The 20,319-nt window shown below is 33.3% G+C and overlaps 3 protein-coding genes across 9 annotated transcripts in view; 1 reads left to right on the top strand and 2 right to left on the bottom strand.

Moving 5' to 3' along the window:
* The window catches only part of LOC147393971 (agamous-like MADS-box protein AP3), a 66,239-nt gene extending 58,422 nt beyond the window's left edge, over positions 1-7,817 (top strand). Inside the window, exons 3-4 of one of the 7 annotated variants that reach the window (XM_086453938.1) lie at positions 6,100-6,199; positions 7,379-7,817. In XM_086453938.1, coding sequence (XP_086310064.1) covers positions 6,100-6,156 — 57 coding nt within the window. In that variant the 3' untranslated portion in view covers positions 6,157-6,199; positions 7,379-7,817. Of the gene's footprint in view, positions 1-5,254; positions 5,359-5,818; positions 5,945-6,099; positions 7,284-7,378 lie in introns of those variants that run through there. The other 6 variants (XM_086453937.1, XM_086453936.1, XM_086453935.1 and 3 more) reach the window with 6 other exon arrangements.
* Positions 7,818-7,824: 7 nt separating this feature from the next.
* LOC147393970 (NAC domain-containing protein 89-like) lies at positions 7,825-8,672 on the bottom strand. The gene is made up of 3 exons (XM_086454514.1): positions 8,516-8,672; positions 8,164-8,417; positions 7,825-8,052 (listed from the first exon to the last, which is right to left on the bottom strand). The coding sequence occupies exons 1-3, from the start codon at positions 8,670-8,672 to the stop codon at positions 7,825-7,827; spliced, it is 639 nt and encodes a 212-aa protein (XP_086310640.1).
* A 1,406-nt stretch (positions 8,673-10,078) lies between these two features.
* LOC147393968 (uncharacterized) overlaps positions 10,079-20,319 on the bottom strand; it is a 38,471-nt gene continuing 28,230 nt past the window's right edge. Inside the window, exons 3-7 of the mRNA XM_086453931.1 lie at positions 19,482-19,609; positions 15,600-15,708; positions 12,909-12,971; positions 11,791-11,856; positions 10,079-10,462 (exon numbers count right to left, since the gene is read on the bottom strand). Coding sequence (XP_086310057.1) covers positions 10,232-10,462; positions 11,791-11,856; positions 12,909-12,971; positions 15,600-15,708; positions 19,482-19,597 — 585 coding nt within the window. The 5' untranslated portion in view covers positions 19,598-19,609 and the 3' untranslated portion in view covers positions 10,079-10,231. The remainder of the gene's footprint in view (positions 10,463-11,790; positions 11,857-12,908; positions 12,972-15,599; positions 15,709-19,481; positions 19,610-20,319) is intronic.

The raw sequence follows: 20,319 nt of genomic DNA, 5'->3' as shown, positions 1-20,319 counted from the left end.
AAAAATTAATTAAATATTAAATTTTAACAATTATTATATTAACAAATATTTTGAAATATTAATGTTGCTAAAAATAAGAAAATTTAAGATATGGAAGAGATTTTCCTTTAAAAAATTAATTACATATTAAATTTTAAAAATTATTAAATTAACAAATATTTTGAAATATTAATGCTGCTAAAAATAAGGAAATTGAACATATGAACGTGATTTTCCTTTAAAAAATTAATTAAATATTAAATTTTAATAATTATTAAATTAACAAATATTTTGAAATATTAATGTTACTAAAAAAAATAAAGATATGGATAGATTTTCTTTTAAAATTTAAATTTTAACAATTATTATATTAAAAAAATTAAGAAATTACTGTTGCTAAAAGTAAGAAAAATAAAAATATGGACTTGATTTTCTTTTAAAAAATGAATTAAAATTTAAAATTTTAATAATTATTATATTAACAAAAATTGAAGATATCCAAATGATTTTATTTTAAAAGATTAATTATAAATAATTAAAATTAATATGTATTAAAAAAAATTTGTGATTCCAAGTTTCAAGGCCTTTTCAAAGCAAAACAATCTTTTTAAAACTATATAAAAATTTTTCTTACTATTTCTTTTTAAATAATTAATTAAAAATTATATTTTTAACAATTATTATATTAACACTTTTTTCAATTTCTATTTATAAAAAATTAATAAAAAATTAAAATTTTAATAATTAAATATTAACAAATATTTTTAAATAGTAATGTTGCTAAAAATTTGATAATATAAGATATAGACGTGATTTTTCTTTAAAAATGTAAATAAATATTAAATTTTAATAATTATTATATTAATAAAAAAAATTATTTTATTTTATTTTATTTAAATATTTTTATAACAAATAGTATTATAAATTAAATTATAAAAAATTTGTTGTGATTTTGACTTTCAACCAGATATGCCTATTTAAAGCGAAATGACATTTTCATCTTTGGTGTTGTTTAAATATTTTTTATTTTTGTAAATATTTTTTGTTAACATATCAATATTGGCAATAATTTTCACGACTCTTCTCTATATTTGACCATGTTTCTTGTTCTCCACTCCCTCTGACAAATCTTACCCAAAAACCATTATATTCGAAAATCTTTTTTTCTCATATATCTTTGGATTATTGCAAGGCGTCAAAAAACTGTTACTTTGGATTAATCGAAGACGTCAACAAGTTGCTCCTTTGAACCAGGTACTCTCTATTTCTTGAATAAGAAAATCATTTGATTGAATCTGTTTTTGGGAGTGGACCCTCAAGACATTCTGTTTTTGTTGGAAAGTAATCTCATGCCTATAAATCTTTTTTGATGAATCACAATACAAACTTTTTTATTAAGTTTAGATACTGTGTAATTACTTCTACAAAGTGAAGTTGATCATTTAACCTTCTATTTTCTTATGTACATAAAAAAGTAATAATATTTTTAATAATTAAAAATTAAAATTTTAACAAATATTATATTAATAAATATTTTTAAATATTAATGTTGTTATGGATGTGATTTTCTTTTAAAAAATTAATTAAATATTAAATTTTAATAAATTTTATATTTTCAAATATTTTAAATATTAATATTGTTAAAAGTAAGGAAATTGAAGATATGGATGTGGTTTTTTTAAAATTTAATTTTAACAATTATTACGTTTTCTTTTTAAATATTAAATAATTAATTAAAAGATAAATTTACACCAATTATTATATTAAAAAATCTTTTGTGATTCTTAATCAAGCATCTTCAAAACAAAACAGATGTTTTTTTAAAAAAAAAATTAATTAAAAATTATATTTTAACAACTATTAAATCTTTTTTTACATTCCAACCAACAACATTGTAACAAAAAAAAATTAGGAATTCATCATTCTATACCACATAAAGTAAGTGAGTGAGTGTTTGCTTCAGACCAACACCATTTTGACATATGACATTGATGATATAAAAAATAATAAGAAAAATTTCCTCTCTCCTGCCCATGGTAAGAAACCAAAATTTTCTAATAAGATCATCTTGTCACATTCAAAAATATGATCAACTACAAAAGTGTCGTAGATGATGAATTAAAAAAAAAAAAAAAAAATTTAAGTTATTTTTTACTGTGTCTATTTTCAACTCCATCAAGCTCGAAAAAACTTGTTTTTTTTTTTCATTTTTTTTACCATGAAGTTTTTCATAAAATTTGGAAGGTTGTGATGTTCGATTGCCAATATGTGGATCCCACTATACTTTTTAAAGATTTGAAATTTAAAAATAAAGATTTTTGGGCTGTAGATGTGTGGGATGGAGAGAGAAATTTCCTTCTTATTACTTTACACGGTGCTAGTCTGTGAGCAAACAATCACTGAAAGTAATTAATAAATCTACAAGACTCTTTAAAAGACTCCCTATTACACGTCAACCTACTACATTGCACTATCGGATCGTCTTCAAAACTGCACCCTTTCACCTTTGGCTTTCCATTTCTCTCTCAAACTGATAAAGCAACAAAATACCTCTCTTATTAGAGGAGTTGGATTGAAAAGTTATAATTGTCCATACTACATCTATTTCCTTTTTATTTAAATTGATGGGATTCATAAGAGATCATATGATCGTCATACTTTTAAAAATAAGTAGCTCTACACTTAAGTATTTGTGAAGATAATGATAAAAAATAAAGAGGGTATTAGATTTAATCTCCAAATCCAATATTGCTTACTTAAATTAAAATCAAGATTGTCTAATTCATGAATGTCCTTACCTTATTAAACACATTATTTCATTCATCATTTTTCTATTTGAATTTTGGATCATATAGCCTGCACGTACAAGGTCCACTATATATATATATATATGCTAGATTTATATTTTGGGTTTAGGGGGTTTAGGAATTTATATGAGACCATCACTTCCTAATATATATATATATATATATATATATATATATATATATATATATATATATATATATATATATATATATATATATATATAGGGTCCCGTTCGCCACCCTTAGTTTTACCACACACTTTAACAAACGCGTTTTGTCTTACATGGGTTAGAAGTTTCGGAATGAGCTGATTTTTGGTGAGGATGATCTCTATGGTGAGGAGATCATCCTCACCAAAAATCAGCTCATTCCAAAACTTCTAACCCCATCAAAATTGATTTACAAAAAATGGACGGTCCACGATTTTTCAACGTGTAAACATGGGGCTAAACATTTCGGAATGGGCTGATTTTTGGGGAGGATGATCTTCTAATCATAGAGATCATCCTCACCAAAAATCAGCCCATTCCAAAACTTCTAACCCATGTAGGACAAAAAACGTTTGTTAAAGTGTGTGGTAAAACTTAGGGTGCTGAACATTTCCCATATATATATATATATATATATGGGGGGCGTTCAATGGCCAACTTTTTGGCAAACTTTTTGGCAAAACATTTTTCAAAACATGAGTTAGAGGTTTTGGAATGAGCTGATTTTTGGTGAGGATGATCTCTACGGTGAGGAGATCATCCTCACCAAAACTCAGCTCATTCCAAAACTTCTAACCCATGTTTACAAGCTGAAAAATCGTGGACCGTCAATTTTTTGTAAACTGTTTTTGATGGGGTTAGAAGTTTTGGAATGCGCTGATTTTTGGTGAGGATGATCTCCTCACTGTAGAGATCATCCTCACCAAAAATCAGCCCATTCCAAAACCTCTAACCCATGTTTTGAAAAATGTTTTGCCAAAAAGTTTGCTAAAAAGTTTGCCCTTGAACGCTACCCTATATATATATATGCTAGATTTATGTTTTGGGTTTAGGAATTTATATGAGACCTTTGCTTCCTAATGCGTGGTCTTAAGATTTGCTTCTTTTTACTTTTTTTTTTTTCTCCTTCAAGATTCCTTTGTGATGCAAGCAATCAATCAACTTCATTTATGACTCGTAGTTATATTCCACATTTTGCTTTCGGAGGGTGTATATCAAATGCATGGGACCCACATGTAATAAGCCAGAAATGACTGGCACATGTAGTAACCCAATGGCCCACTACACTGCTCCACCAAGCCCAAATTTCTAACATAACTCCATCTTGGAACTCAATTTATAACTCCATCTTAAATTATGGGTCAAGAACAGTATCCCAGATGTGCATCCATTCATTATAGCATTGTTTTAAGAATAATTTCTAATCATTGGATTTAATTTTTTTTTTTCAAGAGCTTAGATCTAGTAAATACAAGTTATCAAACTCTATGATTTTTGGTACATGGGTTGCAATATTCTATAAATTGTAAGAAATTTTTTTTAATGAACGAAACAAACAAATGTATAATAAACATAAAATTTCATACAATAAATTACTATTCTATCCATAAAAAGTCATTAGCTTATCCATAAAAGATCATTAATCTATGTTCTAATTCCTAAAATAATTCATAATAATTATTATATATATATATTGCATAAGGATTCGATTCTCAGTTTGATTCGATTCTGTACAAGGTTGATCCAAGAACCAAACGAAATTGATCGGTTTTCCATTTTCTAACCCCAAACCGAACTGCAACTTGTTCCAAACCACCCTAAAACTATCAATTTAGTTAGATTATCAGTTTAAACCGGACCAAGTTGCATACCTACCTGTATACATACAGAGTCAACTTAAAATTCAATAGAGTCAATCCACTTGGCTTACTTCAAGGCCCTAATCAGAACCCAAATTGGTAGGGTCCCTAGTGGATTGTAGTCGGTTTGGACCCTTATTGGAATCCAAATCCTTGACCTAGAGTCATGGACTCAAGTTATTAGATCACAAATGGATCAGATTTTGGTTTTGATCCAATTCATCGACACGGTTGGAGATGGATTTATAGTCCCAATAAATAATTATGAATAATCAAATATGGTTACATTTTTATTCCCCTCACTCAAAAAATTTATTTTCTTTCACACTCAAATCTCAAGAACAAGATACCATTTTTTAAGGAGGTTGAAGATGATGGATTTTGATAAGAAATTTAAAAACATCATTTTGCATATTTTTAAAAAAATTTCCAAATTTTTTATGAAATTTTCTAGAATATATTTAGCCAAATTAAGCCCTGCCTAATGATTACTGAATCCAAACTTATTAATTACAAAGTGAGAAATGTTGACTGAGACCAAAATAACATGCAAACAAATATAAACCAAATATTTGTCGGATCAGAAATTGAGAATTGACCCAATAAGGTGGTCTAGTGTAATAGATTTGCCTTGCCCCGAAAAGTTATAATAATTACTGTTTTGCAAGATTGATATGAGTTCCGGATTCAAACATTCTTCTTCATCGTCAAAATAATCCATAGGTTAGGCTTGATTCGATGTATCCTTGATAATCAGTATGATGATGTTGTTGTTCTTTTGGTTGCTCAAATTTGTTTGCTTCGTCGAATTGCCTCTATCATTTTCCATCTCTTCAGAACATTTTGAATGCTCACTCATTCTAATTCTACATAACACCCATTCTTGGAATTACTTCTAAAATACCAAACAAAAAGGAAAGTCATAACCAAAAAATACATGGATATCAAATTTAAAGAGAAATCATCAATAATAAAAAATAAAAATAAAAATCATTGAATTTCTAATAATTTTGATATGCTACTTTGGGGGTCAATTTATTATGAATATACCTACAGAGTAGGCAAGGTGTCATTTTCAAAATTTTTTTACCAAATAGAAAATAATTTTTGAAATTATTAAAATACCCCCTTTAATATTTTACTATTACATTACATTTTTGGGAAGGATATTTTTAAATGTAACTTAGTTTTTTTCCTTGTTGGTAAAAAAAATTAATTTCATATATGGCAGAATGAGTTTATCTGTGGATTTGCAAGATAGCTTGAACAAGCAAAAGGAGATTAATAATAAACTCCGGAGAGAAATTAGGTAATCCGAAGGCTTTTTTAACAAATAGTATAAGAAAAGATAAATTTGGGTTTTTTTTTTATAAAAAGTTTTGATGGTTTTAATTAGGGTTTCTGTAGTCTTGATGAGGTTACACAAAGCAGGGTTTTTGTAGTATTGATGAGTTAATTTGATAGGCAGAGGATTGGGGAAGATCTGATCGATTTGACCATCCACGAACTGCGCGATCTTGAGCAAAATATGGAAAGTTCATTGAAGACTGTTCGTGATCGAAAGGTAAGAGTTCTTATTTGCGAGAATCTGTGTGAGTTCTTGAAAACTATATTTCTTTCTCCTCACAGATCAAGAAATAAATGTAGATGCAGAAAACACCAATTGAAGTATTAAATATTTGTAAACTCTGATCTCCTGCCATGAACAAACTTCATCTGGTGATTTTTGGACAAATTTCCAGTGAATTTTTTGAACTTGGATCTCTTCCAATCGAATTCAAACAAATGAACCTTTCTGATTTCATTAGAAGATTTGGAGGTGTTTCTGCAAAAACCACCTTGTGTGAGTAAGAGGGTCCATTTTTTATTTCATTTTTATAATTCATCAGGGCATCTTTTTCTTCGTTACTTCAGATTTTGTTGGGGCTGTGACCTATCCATCTACTTTACTTTGCCATGTTGGGCCTTACCATCAAAGGAGTGTATTTTCTAGGTTATGAAAAATGATTTATTCAGTTTCTGGTGACTTCAAATGAATTTCAGATGTTGTTAATGGCGTCTCCCTGTTGTCTTCATCTTTCAAAAGTACATTAATGGGGAAATTGGTGGTAAATCTATTTCATGCTATAAACATATATCTACCTATGTTACGCACATTTTTGTGAATAGTTAGTCGGATTGACCAATTTTTGTCATAAGCTTTCCTGGCAAACTTAGTTGGAACTGAGCTAAGGTGAAGGACTTATCATTGTGTCATAATTTGGATGAAGGAAATGGAAGGCTGACTCCTTGGAAACTTTGCTATTCATCATCCAATCCAATGGTTTGTAGTGTAGTTTGGCAGGTTATATCAATTATCAGTCAGAAGGAAGCTTTGCTGAATCATGTTGCCCTACAGAAATAGGAGATGATTTTATCGATGTAATTATTAGAGATAGGTCTCACAATTCTATGGTATTCTTGAGAATTAATGAGAAGTTGCAAAGTCTCAAGTAGATGGAATGAGTGAGCGTTATGAGACATGTTCTATCATTTTACGTGTATTATTGTGTGTTTTTTTTATTTTCAGAGTGTCTAGACCATTTTACATTTTTTTATTGCATAGAAGTAGTGTGGGTTTCATATTGAAACTTGCAAGGTTGCCAGAATTTTCTTGGTTTGTTTCTTCTTTGTAGCCTGCAAATTCTAGGACGTGTTATTTCCATGAAAAACTAATTGTTAATTTTGGTACACTGAAACATAGGTTTGAAGTACAGGTTCTAATTTTACATGGCTCGATAGTGCGCCTACGTTCATGGAACTAATCAAGAACAATCACTTCTCTGCAACTAGCGTACCACCAACAAAATTCATGACATTATTTAACCAAAGGGGACCCGAATAGCCAATTACCCTAAACATTGGCAACATCTAGTTTCTCCCAAAGTGCTAGTCAAGATGGGATCCTAAGTGGCTATAGCCAATTTTCTCTACATGAGGGATATTGGTTGATTGGCATGTAGCAACAAAGGATCATGATGGAATACAAATGCTAATAGGGAAAAAAATTCAAGTTCAAAACGATGGATTTTGAGAGAGAAATCAAAAAAGTTGAAACTCTGATACCATAACTAAATCATAAAGCAAGCAACATTTTATTTATTAATATTCTTTTTGATCCCAACAAATACTTCATTCTTGACAATCAGATCAAAATGTTCCTCCAACAGATGATAGTTGACGAATCCAGTCATGAATCCAGTCCTCGCTGTGTTCCCCAGCTGATACATCGTTTACAAACGTCTCCCGGCTTTCGAAACTCGGTTCCCACGTTTCTACCGAATCAGAGGTCATAACCGATCCATTACTGTTGACCGCTTTATTCTTTGCACGACCACTATTCATAATTCTACACAACACCATTTCTTGAAATTGCTTCTACAATATAGAAGAAAAAAAGAAATGTCAACAAACCAAAAATAAATGTTTCGAGTTCTATAAAGTACAAGATAACAAGAATAAAAAAAAACAAAAAAAAAAAACACCAACCTGGTTCTGGTTGTTATAAATTGGGGGTGAGGTATATTCGTGCATTATCCATTCAGTGTTCTGTTCCATGCCCTGCTTGAATATTAGCGCTTGCCTGTGTCCAATCACCTCACCTTTATCCGTAATTTCCTTACGATTACCATGAGTAATCCATCGACCTCTTCCTGCCACAGTTCGATGGGCTGAGGTCGCTGTCTTCTTTTTTCTTCGAACGTAGCAATACAGTTCTATAATCTTTTCTGTCTCCACAAGCCCTAAAAAAAAGCCATAAAAAAATTAGTCTATTAAAGCATTGTAATAAAAAGAATGAGAAGAAAAAGTTACATACATACATACATAAACACACACATACCTGGGAGATTCCATGGTTCAAAGTTGTAGATGTCGCAATCCTTAATGGGTTTTGATCCAAGCTCATCTTTGTTTTCCCTAGCTTTGAGTTTGCCCAATAAATTTGCATCCGTAGGTGAGAATTTGTAGTCATTGTCTGAAAATATGTAGTCTGACATTGTTGGACACAAACAGCTTACTACTCTCCTTCTCTATCTCAAATGACAATTAAGGTAAGAGATATAAGTTGAGAGATGAGTTGAGCCACTGAGACATATTTATACTCCACTCAACTCCAAATCCAACTTACACTTACTCGACGAAAGTCAAACTCCAAATCCAACTTACACTTTAAAAGCTACTCCAAATCCAACTTACATTTGTAGGTGTGTGTAGACATATATATTATGTTCAGCAACAAACATTTTGACAAACATTTTGGCAAAACATTTTTCAAAACATGGGTTAGAGGTTTTGGAAAGGGCTGATTTTTGGAGAGGATGATCTCTACGGTGAGGAGATCATCCTCACCAAAAATCAGCCCATTCCAAAACTTTTAGCCCCAGTTTACAAGTTGAAAAATCGTGGACCGTCCATTTTTTGTAAACCATTTTTGATGGGGTTAGAAGTTTTGGAATGGGCTGATTTTTGGTGATGATGATCTCCTCACCGTAGAGATCATCCTCACCAAAAATCAGCCCATTCCAAAACCTCTGACCCATGTTTTGAAAAATGTTTTGCCAAAATGTTTGTTGCTGAACATTTCCCATTTAAACCAATACCCATACAAATGATCGTGATCGTTGGATGCCCACAGATCCAACGGTGGATCTCGTTTAAAACAGTCACTTAAATCACGTTTCTTTTAAATTTTCTCTATTTGCAACTACCTCCCCGCACAGGAGTCGGATATTCTAAGATGTTCAATTTTTTTTAAGATATGTGCGGGGAGGAAGTTGCAAATAGAAAAAACTTAAAAGAAACGTGACTTAAGTGACTGTTTTAAAAGACATCCACCGTTGGATCTGTAAGCATCCTACGATCACGATCATTTGTTTGGATGCTGGTTTGAAAATTTGGCCGCTTAAGTTTTGTTTTTTTTCAACATGGCAAGAAGAATTATGAGCATTGCATGGGGATGACATGGAGAATGACACTTGTCAACATGGCAAGTCCAGACGATTGTCTATTGTATGGACATGGGTTTGAAGCCAGCAATGACAATCCCAGCTACAATTTCCTAAAATTTGAACTTCAATAACTGATGTAATTATATCCATGATCACCAATAATCTCATCTATTCATTTAGAACTTAAATTCGACCATGAATCAACTCGGAGGAGTCGAATAAATATATATATTAAATTTCTGAAAATATATTGTACATACATGCATAAAACAGTCGGGTTTCTAATCCTCGAACAAATTTTAGTATCCAAAATTCAATTGAGTCGTTTGACTCAGCAGATTTTTGAGTCACGATGTGGTTTAAAATGTCGTTTCTTACATAAAATGCTTGGGGTGTGGGGGGACTAACCCATGAATGCACCTATTCTCTATTTCACTCAACATCAAAATTTCAAATTTTGAAAAACAGATAAAATCATAAAACTGATTTCTTCGTAGTGCTTTTGAACCAACATACATGTTTAAATCCACTTTTGTTAAACTTGTGATGGTGGTACCCGATACCCCAAGAGATCTTTATTGATCATCTTTAAACTATAATATCATACATTAGTTTCTACGCCTTCTCTGAGGCAAGAGTTCAGCCTCAACTCGCTTGATCTCCTCTTTCAGCTTTTGCAGAGTAGATTTCCTTGACACTTGTGTCTTGTCGGTGGTGCTGGTCTCACTTATAAGGCCTAATAGATGCCTTAAATTCAAGATCGCCCTTAAACATGTCAGATACTCTGTTTTAACTTCGTGAGAATTAGAGATCGCCCATAAATTTTCAGATTGAGCTACCTGTGCAGGGATTATAAAACAAGTAGAAATGAATTGCTCTATTTCACTAATATATATATTCATTGTTGAAGATTATTTTATCTTCCTTCTGATAATAAACAAGAGACTTCAGCAAAACATCACATTCTAACCAAAATCAGAGAGGACATTAATGAAAAAATTCTAAGGGGCATCATCATATTACTAGAGCAAATTTTACTTGGCTAAACATTCTAGTCGAAGAATCCACTTAGTTTTCTATTCTTCGTATGGTTGGACTCCAAAATTTAACTATATAGGAGAACCTTAAAAGTAAATGTTAGTAATGTTGTTGTTTGATAGTCTATATGCTGACTATGACTTAATTGATTTAACATTCTTCCTTAAGAGAGTTTTAGTTCCCTTGAAAACTTTTAGGTTGCTTGACTAAGTAGTTTCCAGTCCACGACTTTTTCCCCAGATTTCTCCTCGAAGAAATCCCGATGTTGCTACCTTGCTATAGACATTCTTCTAGCTGCATGGCATGCATAGCATGCATGGATGTTTCTTAAGAGCATTAACTTTAATATAAAACATGTCACTAGGCCAATAAGAGAAGATATGAACCATAGCCTTAGGAAAGACCCAATATATTCCAAGCGAAGCAGAAAAACAAAAAACAAAAAAAAAAATCTCTATAAACTTTTCAATTTTATGAAAGGTTAGTTTGTATATTCTTCATCCTATCGACATACAATGCATCTAGTTTGAATGATTGCCTCAAATGGCTAAGGTGGTTATTTTAAGAACGATGATAAACTGACTCAAAAAAAAAAAATTTAAAAAATAAAAATAAAAAATAAAAAATTCAAATATACTTCAACCATATATTTTCCTTGTGTATCTCAAGGAAAAATCTATGGTTCGGTGAACATGCCACGTCAGTTGAGTTTTTGTTTTTTTTTTTTTTGTTGGTCTATCAAGACTTATTTTAAAGTTTTGTCCAAAGAAGCTACCTCAAGAGGGCCTCCACTCTTGAGTCCAGGGGGAATCTGGAAATGGGTTTCCCCTAATATTTTCAATCGAGTAAGTCTGCTAAAATACCATAAAATAATGCAAAAGAAATTTTATCTTGAGGTATGATCCTCTCCTTAAAAAGCCAAAGGAACGTAAATCCCATAAAAGGTACTTAAGAGATTATCTATTGGTCGGTAGCAAACTTGTAAGTTGGTTTCTATTGGCCAGGTCAACACTACTACCTTTCACTACAGCTCAACCCATGCCTTATTATTCCAAATATCAAAATGGATTGGATGCAAAATCAACATAATCAAGTTTAGATACAGTTTCAAGAATCTTTTAGTAGATACCTCTTTGAAAGCAATAATGCACTGGCGATATGCACGCTCAGCCTCATCTAGAGGTTGACAATCATCCTGTATTATCAGAGAAACATCAACTTAATTAGCCAATAGGAATAAATCACTGCAATTTAATGTGGCTTTTTTTGCAACTTCAAATATTCTTTGGACTTGCACATGCCCGTTTGTGAATGTGTACTTGTCCCCAATGCATTCATGTGCATGCCTCTGTTGATTGTAGAGATAAAGGATCTAGTCTTTTCTTTTTTGTTTTTTTGGATAGATACAAAATTCTTATTAGAAAATCAAAGAAAAGAGATTGGGGGTTGAGCATACCTACCTAATACAGAACTAAAGGAATAGATAAGTAGAGATAAAAAGAAAAAAATAGACGAAAACCACACCAAACTCTCCCCCTTACATGCTAAGACCTTTTTTGGAATTGGATACAAATTAGAAAGTAACTGTAGAACAAAGTAGCTCCGGGAGAAAGTAGCTTTTAGAAAATAGAAAGCAGTTTCCTTTTATTTTTAAAGAAGTTTAGATTTTAAAATTAACTCAAACAAGTTTTTTTAACTTTTCAACTTTCAAAAGTAAAGTTACTTTTTAAGTGTATCCAAACGGGTTCTAAGTCCCACCTAAACCAAAAAAAAACCAGAACATGAGTCAATCTTTACTATACTTTATGTTCTTATACTCTATTAGAACTCCTGCTTGTGGGGGGGCCCATATAGATGTGATGTTGGATGATCCAACCACACAATGAATTTAACTCACTATGATGATTACCATTTGCAAGTCAGTTAATTCTAATAATACTTACTAGGTTTAAATTTGATTTGAAATATTTATATAAAATGTCTTCTAGACTGTTTCTGGTAATAATGATAATTGTACAATAGAATGTCAAAGAAGTGAAGGGGGTCAACTGGCAAGCCCTATTGGCTTCTTAACTCTAAGAACAACATACCATGGTAAGAAATAAGATTAACTTTTGAAGACTTCTTGAGTTGTTATAGAGGCTCAAAAGGACTGGCATGCAACTTGAAACAAAATAAGCCACTAATTAAATCTCAAAGTCTTCCATGAAGAACTGAGTACGTAGATCTTCAGTCATAAATACTGACCCTCGGTTCTACAAGTTCTTGCTTAGTGATTTCTAAAAGCCCAAGAGCGTCAAGTGATTGCAACTGCAGGCATGAAGACAAATACACCAATTTCAAATTGAAAGGCACAATATTACAAAATAACATCATATATCACCGCATGTTTGGTTCAGCATTTATGGCATTACATATGTCAGACAGATATATAATGGTGTATATGGACAATGCATTTTTGAAAAAAAGTACTCTTCTATTGGTTTGAAGTGTCTAGTTCTTACCAAATATTTAGTTAAGGTAGTTTGGACATTCGTCAAATAAGCTCAAGACCATTTATAACATACTGATTATAAAAAGTAGATGCTTGACAATAATGAAAACAGCAAAATTGGCATTTTGCACTCATATAAATCACTAGGGTAACTTGATGAAAATGTGGCTTCATGGGAATAATCTTCTACTACATTGACACCGTATTGTGAATGGATACCCATTAAATCAAGGAAAAAGCTGACTCGTAAAGTGGGAGTTAAGTGGCGAAGGAGCAAGGACAATCTGGGAAGGAGTTAAGTGGGTTTGGGCAGGTTGCAACTGTCGTTGAAGCTTCAGGAAGGAATGTTCAGAGGGAAGTCTGGTCTGCTTCAGCGGTTGAAGATGGTTACCTGGAGGGGTGCATGTTCAATGACCAACAGAGGGTGGTTCGTCCGATGTGTATTCTGCCTTCCTTTTATTCTTAGCATGGGCAATACAAGGGCAGAACGAAGGATGGGAGATGGGGTTGGGCATAGGGGTAGAGGGGACTTTCTTTTTCGATTTCTTCGCGGGTACAGGAGACTCGTGGGTTCTAGGGTTGTGCATTTCATCGGCACAGTTGGGTGGCATCAATGGGACAATGCGCGTGACGAGCAAACTAATAACAAGTGAGAGAGACAAAGCTATAGTTGGCCAACAAGATACATGGCAAGATTATCAGGTAAGAGGGGATATAGGACTCTTAATGGAGGTTGATAACGATATGGATTCTGCGCGGTTTTTGCAAGGAAAAGGTAGTCCCTCTGCAGATTCTACAAAGTCAACGTCGCCAGATAGATTGGGTATTGGAAGTAAAGACTACCACACTAACTTAGGGATTATGACAGAACAGATATTAGCTAATATGCTGGAATCCGGACTGAAAGTGGGTATGTCAGTCAGAAACGAAGGTAAAATGTCTCAATCATTGGTTAACGTGGCCCTGAAAACTAGTAAAGGAGTGGAGTTTTGCATGCAGAAGGTGGTGGGGCAGTGGCCACTTTCGGGGAGGGTCCCCTCAGATCATGGGGGAGTGGGGATGTCGCCTAGAGATCGTTTTCAATATGAATTCTCAAGGTTAAAGATTTCGAGACAGCTTTTGGGTTGCGGCAATATGGCCAAGGAGAGGAATAAAAGACTGAAGAAGGAAATTATTCAATTGAAGAGATCTGTGGAGGATTTTCCGCTAGCAGATACAAAACGGAAGAGGGCCAGAAGGCACTTAGCAGGTTTAAATGTCGATTAGAATTTTCTCTTGGAATGTTAGGGGGTTGAATGCGGCTACGAAAAGAGCAGCTATCAAAGCTGTTCTTTATCATCAAAAGCCTCACATTGTGGCCTTGTAAGAATCCAAGCTAGATAAAATGGATGGTAGATTGATTCGGGAGATTTGGGGGATTCGGTCAGTGGGGTGGTGCGTGCTTCCTTCATGGGGGGCTTCGGGCGGTATCATTCTATTGTGGAATAGGAAGTCAGTAGTGGTGGAAGACGAGCTTATCGAGGCCTTTTTGGTCTCAATCTTATGCATGTTGATTGGAGAGGATTTCACCTGAGTCTTTCAGGGATTTATGGCCCAACATTAGAGAGAGAGAGAGAGCGAAGCCATTTCTGGGAAGAGTTAGAAGATATCAAAGGGCATTGGGATAAACTGTGGGTGTTGGGGGGTGACTTCAATGTTATCCGATTTTCATTCGAAAAGAGGGGAGGATCGAGAATCACCCCAAAAATGCGTAGGTTCTCGGATTTTGTTGATCGGAATGAGTTGATTGATCTTCCACTATGTGGGGGAAGATTTACTTGGTCAAACAATCAGGAGATCCAAATCTTATCATATTAGACCGATTTCTCATTTCGGTGGAGTGAGAAGAACACTTTGGAAGGATTATTCAGGAAAAGTGGCCGAATCCTGCGTCTAATCATTCTCCTATTTCTTTGGTTGCCGGAGCACCGAGGAATTGGCCCACGCCTTTTAGATTTGAAAATATGTCCCTAGAGCATTAAGGGTTTGGGGAGATGATTCAAACTTGGTGGAATGAGTTCTTGTTTGAAGGAAAGCTAGGGACCGTGTTGAGGCTAAAAGTGAAGGCCATCAAAGAAAAAAAATTAACAATAATAAAAAAAGAGAAATCATCCAAAAGATTTTTTCACATCTGGAAAATATTCTTGGGGTCACAGTACAAGTTCTATATGTCAACTCAAAAGTAGAGAAGGAAGAACTAAAATAGACAACTCTAGAATTGCACTAATGTTGCAAATTTACATCATAACAACAGACAATTCATAGTATGGTCTTGAGGTAAGGACACCGATAAATCATGGAAATGAAGCCACACTGTTACATAAAACCTCTAGACTAATACTAACCATCCATAATGGAATAATTCGTTTTTGATATTCGATTGCTCATAAATAAAAGGAACTGACCAGTATCACAAGTGCTTCATGCTCATCCTTTCCAATCATTTTAGGATCACCATTTTTCTGCAAGTTGCTTCTCTTTTTATCTGAACTATTCAAAACTTGCCTTGATATCCTATCATAAAAATAGAATTTGTGTTACTTAATATTAGCAAAATGAGAAGCAATACAAGAAAATCTTTGGACCTTTAATAAAAAATAAAAAATAACTCTTACAGACTTATCCCCACCAAACTTGGATTCTTGCAAGTTTCCTAAAAACAAATCTTTAGAAACCCAACCATGTTGAAGGCAAAAAATAAAGAATAGCAAACAATACATTAGATTACCCCTAATTTCTATTAAGCTTGGATCACTGATAAATGGTGGCTTTAATACCAAGGTTAATTACATGGATATGGGTAAAAATTGTCAAAATCAGCCCGTCTGTAAGAGGCACTAGAATGCAACTTCAAAAGAGATTCAAGACCAAAGTAGGTAACATCCAACACATCTCAAACTGCCAAAAAAAAAAGAACCCTCTAATTACTTTAGCTAGATCAAACTGGAGCAAAAGATGATTAACAAATTCTCCATTTATCTTGAACATGAAGAAAAAGCCAATAGTGATTCTCCTAATCGGCAGTGGCATTGATAAGGAGATGTACTAGTTTGGAGAACAGCACCCTTGGGAGCAACTGTCAAAATAGTACAAGTCACCAGATTCATGACCAATACCAATACCAATCTTCTTTGTCTTTAGATCCTGAAGAACACAGTGAGTAGGATAAAAAGTTACTGAGCAGTTTTTTTTTCTTTGATGGGTAAGCTGGACTAGAACCCACGACCTCAAAGTTTTTTTTTGCAATGTGTCAAACCAACTGAGCTATGGGTCTATGCCCAAAGTTAATGAACAGTTTAGGGCACTAATGATTTTACTGGTAGACATAAGGCTAAAAGGAAATTTGGGAGCATATAATACTGACAGAAGAGACATTTGAATGTGGGTACACTGTACCAAGTCCAGAAACTTTGGACATAGTACCATCAGCTAAGGTAACAGCAGCACAAGATTTAGTATGGTTAAAGTGAGAACAGACTTTGATTTCCAGTTATGAGTTCAAAAGCTCCTAAATCAATAACCCAAGGAATAGAGGAAGACAAGAAACATATAGTAGCGATGTTGGCAAAAGTAACCATAGTTGTAGAGGCAGAGGGAACACTAAATTGTTGATGATTATGACTAGATTTGAATACTCTTCATGGGTGAGTCATAATATCACTGTTGGAGGATGGAGTACGGGAAACATCATTAGTAAAATTACTATCTTCTGAACTTGCCAGCTAGCTTTGTTTGTAAAGTTTTTGGGTGATGATAACATGGTCCTGAGTTTGATTCCCGCCAGCACCAAGTTACTAATTTCATTAAAAACAGACTTACCGATACTAATAAAAAATAAAAAATAAAAATCTTCTGTGTAAGTCACTCGGTAAGCTCGTACAGGTTTCGATGGAGATCCCAACATGTATCAGTTGTATGGTTGATTAGACCACAACGAGTGCTTGGTATCACAGTCTCCACCTCAACATCTCCCTGAATCTCAATCAACAATACATCCAACATAAGGGATAATTGGGTACCCAATTACCCAAAATCGATTAGTCATTTTTTGGTCTACCATCATGGACCCATGAGGATCCGGTTTTGGGTAGCCATCTTAACAGGGTCCCCTTCGGGTACCTGACTAGTAACTTTACTTTATTTATAATCAAATTAGTAGTCTAATCAAGAGATGTCTTGCACTAAATGCACTTTAATAAAAATTAAAATATAAAGAGAACGTGAAGCTTTTAATTTTTACCTTTTCTTTACGTGAAGATCCATTCATTTTTCACATTCTTATTCAATTTCAATGATAAATAAATGCTCCATACCATAAGTTTTTAGATTTTATTCTCAAAAGTTTGATTTGCTTGAAGAATTCATCGTTGATAACTCTCAATTGAGGAATTACACGTTAGATTGCACACTAAAAAATAATTGTCTATTTTATCGGATATTCATATTTCCCTTAAATTCAAAAAAAATTATTAATCTTAATGTGTACCCGATGCGTATCAGGTATTCATAGGGTTGGTTCTGGTTCCAATGATCTCATACCCGGGAACCGAAACCGAGGTTTTATTTAGGTTCTGATTCTCGGTATATGTGGAACCGATCAACATAATTGTGATGCCCACCATGAGAACCACGTTCTCTTCCAATTGAAGATTCCGATGCATATCTATCTCTCATGGCATTGTTTGAAGAATTTCCACAAAGTGAAACTTGATATCACGAGGACATCATTGAGGAAGGAATTTCCTTACTGCCTAGCATCTGGTTCATACTCCGATTTCAGCTTGGACAAGAAATTTAGCAACCTGAAACTCTTCATATTTTCTTTGTAGCTCTATGACAGAAGTAAATGGCTTATAAACTAGCTCCTCCCACATTCCTTTAAGAGTGGAATAGTACTCATTGAGGCTTCTATCACCTTGTTGGAGAGTAAAACATCTTGGTACAGCAGGTAAATCCGAGAAATATTTTTATCAGCGGAATACATCTCACGAATGGTCCCATATTTCATTTGTTGTACTGAAGAACATTTACATTGCTACTAATAGAGGGATCATGCTATTCCACAACCAAGTAATAATCTGGGCATTATCTTGAACCCACTGATTGTAATTTGAATTTCATTGAGTTTTGTCTAGGGAACCTTAAATAGATTTGGACCATGGAAGATAATTAGATTCATTCAATTTACTGCTAGTCATGTGAAGACCAAAATATATTCCATCAATCTTAGACCCCCTTTTCGCACCAATTGAAATTAAACCAGTAAAAAAAGAGAAAAAAATGAAGACTGCAACACCTGAACAGAAACTCAATACATATATGAACTAACACCTGAAAAAATGAAGTGAGCACGTCACCTCTACAATTCTTTAGAAGTGACACCTCACCAAACATCAAATACTTGAACTTACACACCCTGATAACCTTCTTCATTGCTGTCCTAAAGCAACACGAACTCAATCTGCATATTCCTCTGTTTTTTGTCTATTCCAAAGAGGAAAAACACAACACTACATTCCTTGAAACACCACCAACCATAATGGTTGTTGCACAATTTTGGGAAAAAAATATGGTTTCTTAGAATGAGAAAAGGAATGTGAGAACAGGATCAGATTTGTTGCTCTAGTCCAACATTGTTGTTGATTCAGAATATGAGATAGAAAAGAAGATGAAAAAAATGGAGAAAAAAGATCAGAGAAGAAGTTACTCTCCATGTCACTATTCCCAGATTCTCTTCTCTAGCCTTTTATATTAATAATACAAGACTAAGTTAAAGTCACAAATACCGTTCACTTAAACCTTGACATGAAATGGTGTACTACATGTGTATCAAACACTATACATCATAAGCTAAACATAAAATTCAGTTCAACACTATAAGACGCAAACTATGAGTCACACTATCAGTCTTTCCAATTGGTAGGTAGTCTCATTGATCCGGTCATCTAATCAATGGCCCATTTGTTGGACTGAAACTAGAAGAAACCCATACAATTGATCCTAAAAATCTTACTGAAAAAATGATGCATGAAAGCTGTTCTGTAAACAAATTCTCATTAGCAAAGCATATCCATCTAGATAAGCCTCTTCAAAGTAAAACTAATTAGCAATAACAAAAGAATAGGAAAAAAAAAAGGGCAACCAAATAACATATATGAATAATGAAACAATAAAGTTTTGGGGACAGATTAATAGATCAAAAGAACAAAAGATTACTTCATATTTTAATCATGGAGCTTAGTATTTATGTTGAGATAAAAATATGCATCAAGCAAAATAACACAAACCTTATTGCATTATCTAAAAGAATTTTTGCCTTATCAAGCTCAGCATGTGCTTCAGAAATATCCACCTTCCTTAGCCGACTAGACTTGAGCATTGCTATCCTTGCCAAATGAAGCATGTTGGCACCAATCTAAACTTGACAAAAGAAAGTGCACCTTATTGAAATGTTATCTTTTTCTTAATGAAAATTAATCTACTACAAACAAAAGATGCATTGAGCAACTGCACAAGTGAAGACCATAATGAAACTAAGGTATTAAATCATCTAATATACAAGTTAACATTGCCAATGCCTTGGATAGCTGTCCTATTCATGGTTCAAAATTTCATGCCATTTCAAAATGTTTCGGTCGAGACGGTTTTGGTTTTTTTTTCTTGACCAAAACATTGCCTTGAACCGAGATTTTAAAGACTAGTCTTATGTTGCATTTTTCACCATATGTGCACAAAAAGGCAATGCAAAACAATTACATTCACAGACACAAAATGCATCTAATGGAACAATTTAGAAGCAAGGAAGAAGTAGTAGTGCTGGTCTATTAACAATACTAAGAGGATCATTTTCTTCAAATCAACCTAATACTTTAGGCCATTCTTTAAGCTTCCGGCTGCACCATAAATGATGTTATAGCAACAAAAAGGACAATAAAAATCATGAATGGCACCACAAACAAAATGTAGTTAATATCCAGAATGTGCAATGTAAGTTTTACTGAACTAATCACATAACTTGGTTTGATTTTATGACCAATAGGAATTTTCCAAATCAAGAAAATAATGTAAATAGAAACTTAACATAACCAAAAGCTTATTGAAAAAGTAGAAGAACTATATTAATTT

Source organism: Akebia trifoliata, chromosome 9 (assembly GCF_017979445.1).
Source record: "Akebia trifoliata isolate Shusen 1 chromosome 9, ASM1797944v1, whole genome shotgun sequence".
NCBI classification, from domain to species: domain Eukaryota; kingdom Viridiplantae; phylum Streptophyta; class Magnoliopsida; order Ranunculales; family Lardizabalaceae; genus Akebia; species Akebia trifoliata.
Note: the sequence above shows the minus strand (reverse complement) of the source record. Positions and strands in the feature narration are given on the sequence as shown.

What these genes read in the sequence shown, in the direction of transcription:
- LOC147393970 (XM_086454514.1), bottom strand. Translation starts at nt 8,672, where the DNA reads ATGTCAGACTACATATTTTCAGACAATGACTACAAATTCTCACCTACG. An exon ending in TGAACCATGGAATCTCCCAG is followed by an intron (nt 8,418 to 8,515) that starts GTATGTGTGTGT and finishes GCTTTTTTTTAG; the next exon opens with GGCTTGTGGAGACAGAAAAG. An exon ending in TTTATAACAACCAGAACCAG is followed by an intron (nt 8,053 to 8,163) that starts GTTGGTGTTTTT and finishes TCTATATTGTAG; the next exon opens with AAGCAATTTCAAGAAATGGT.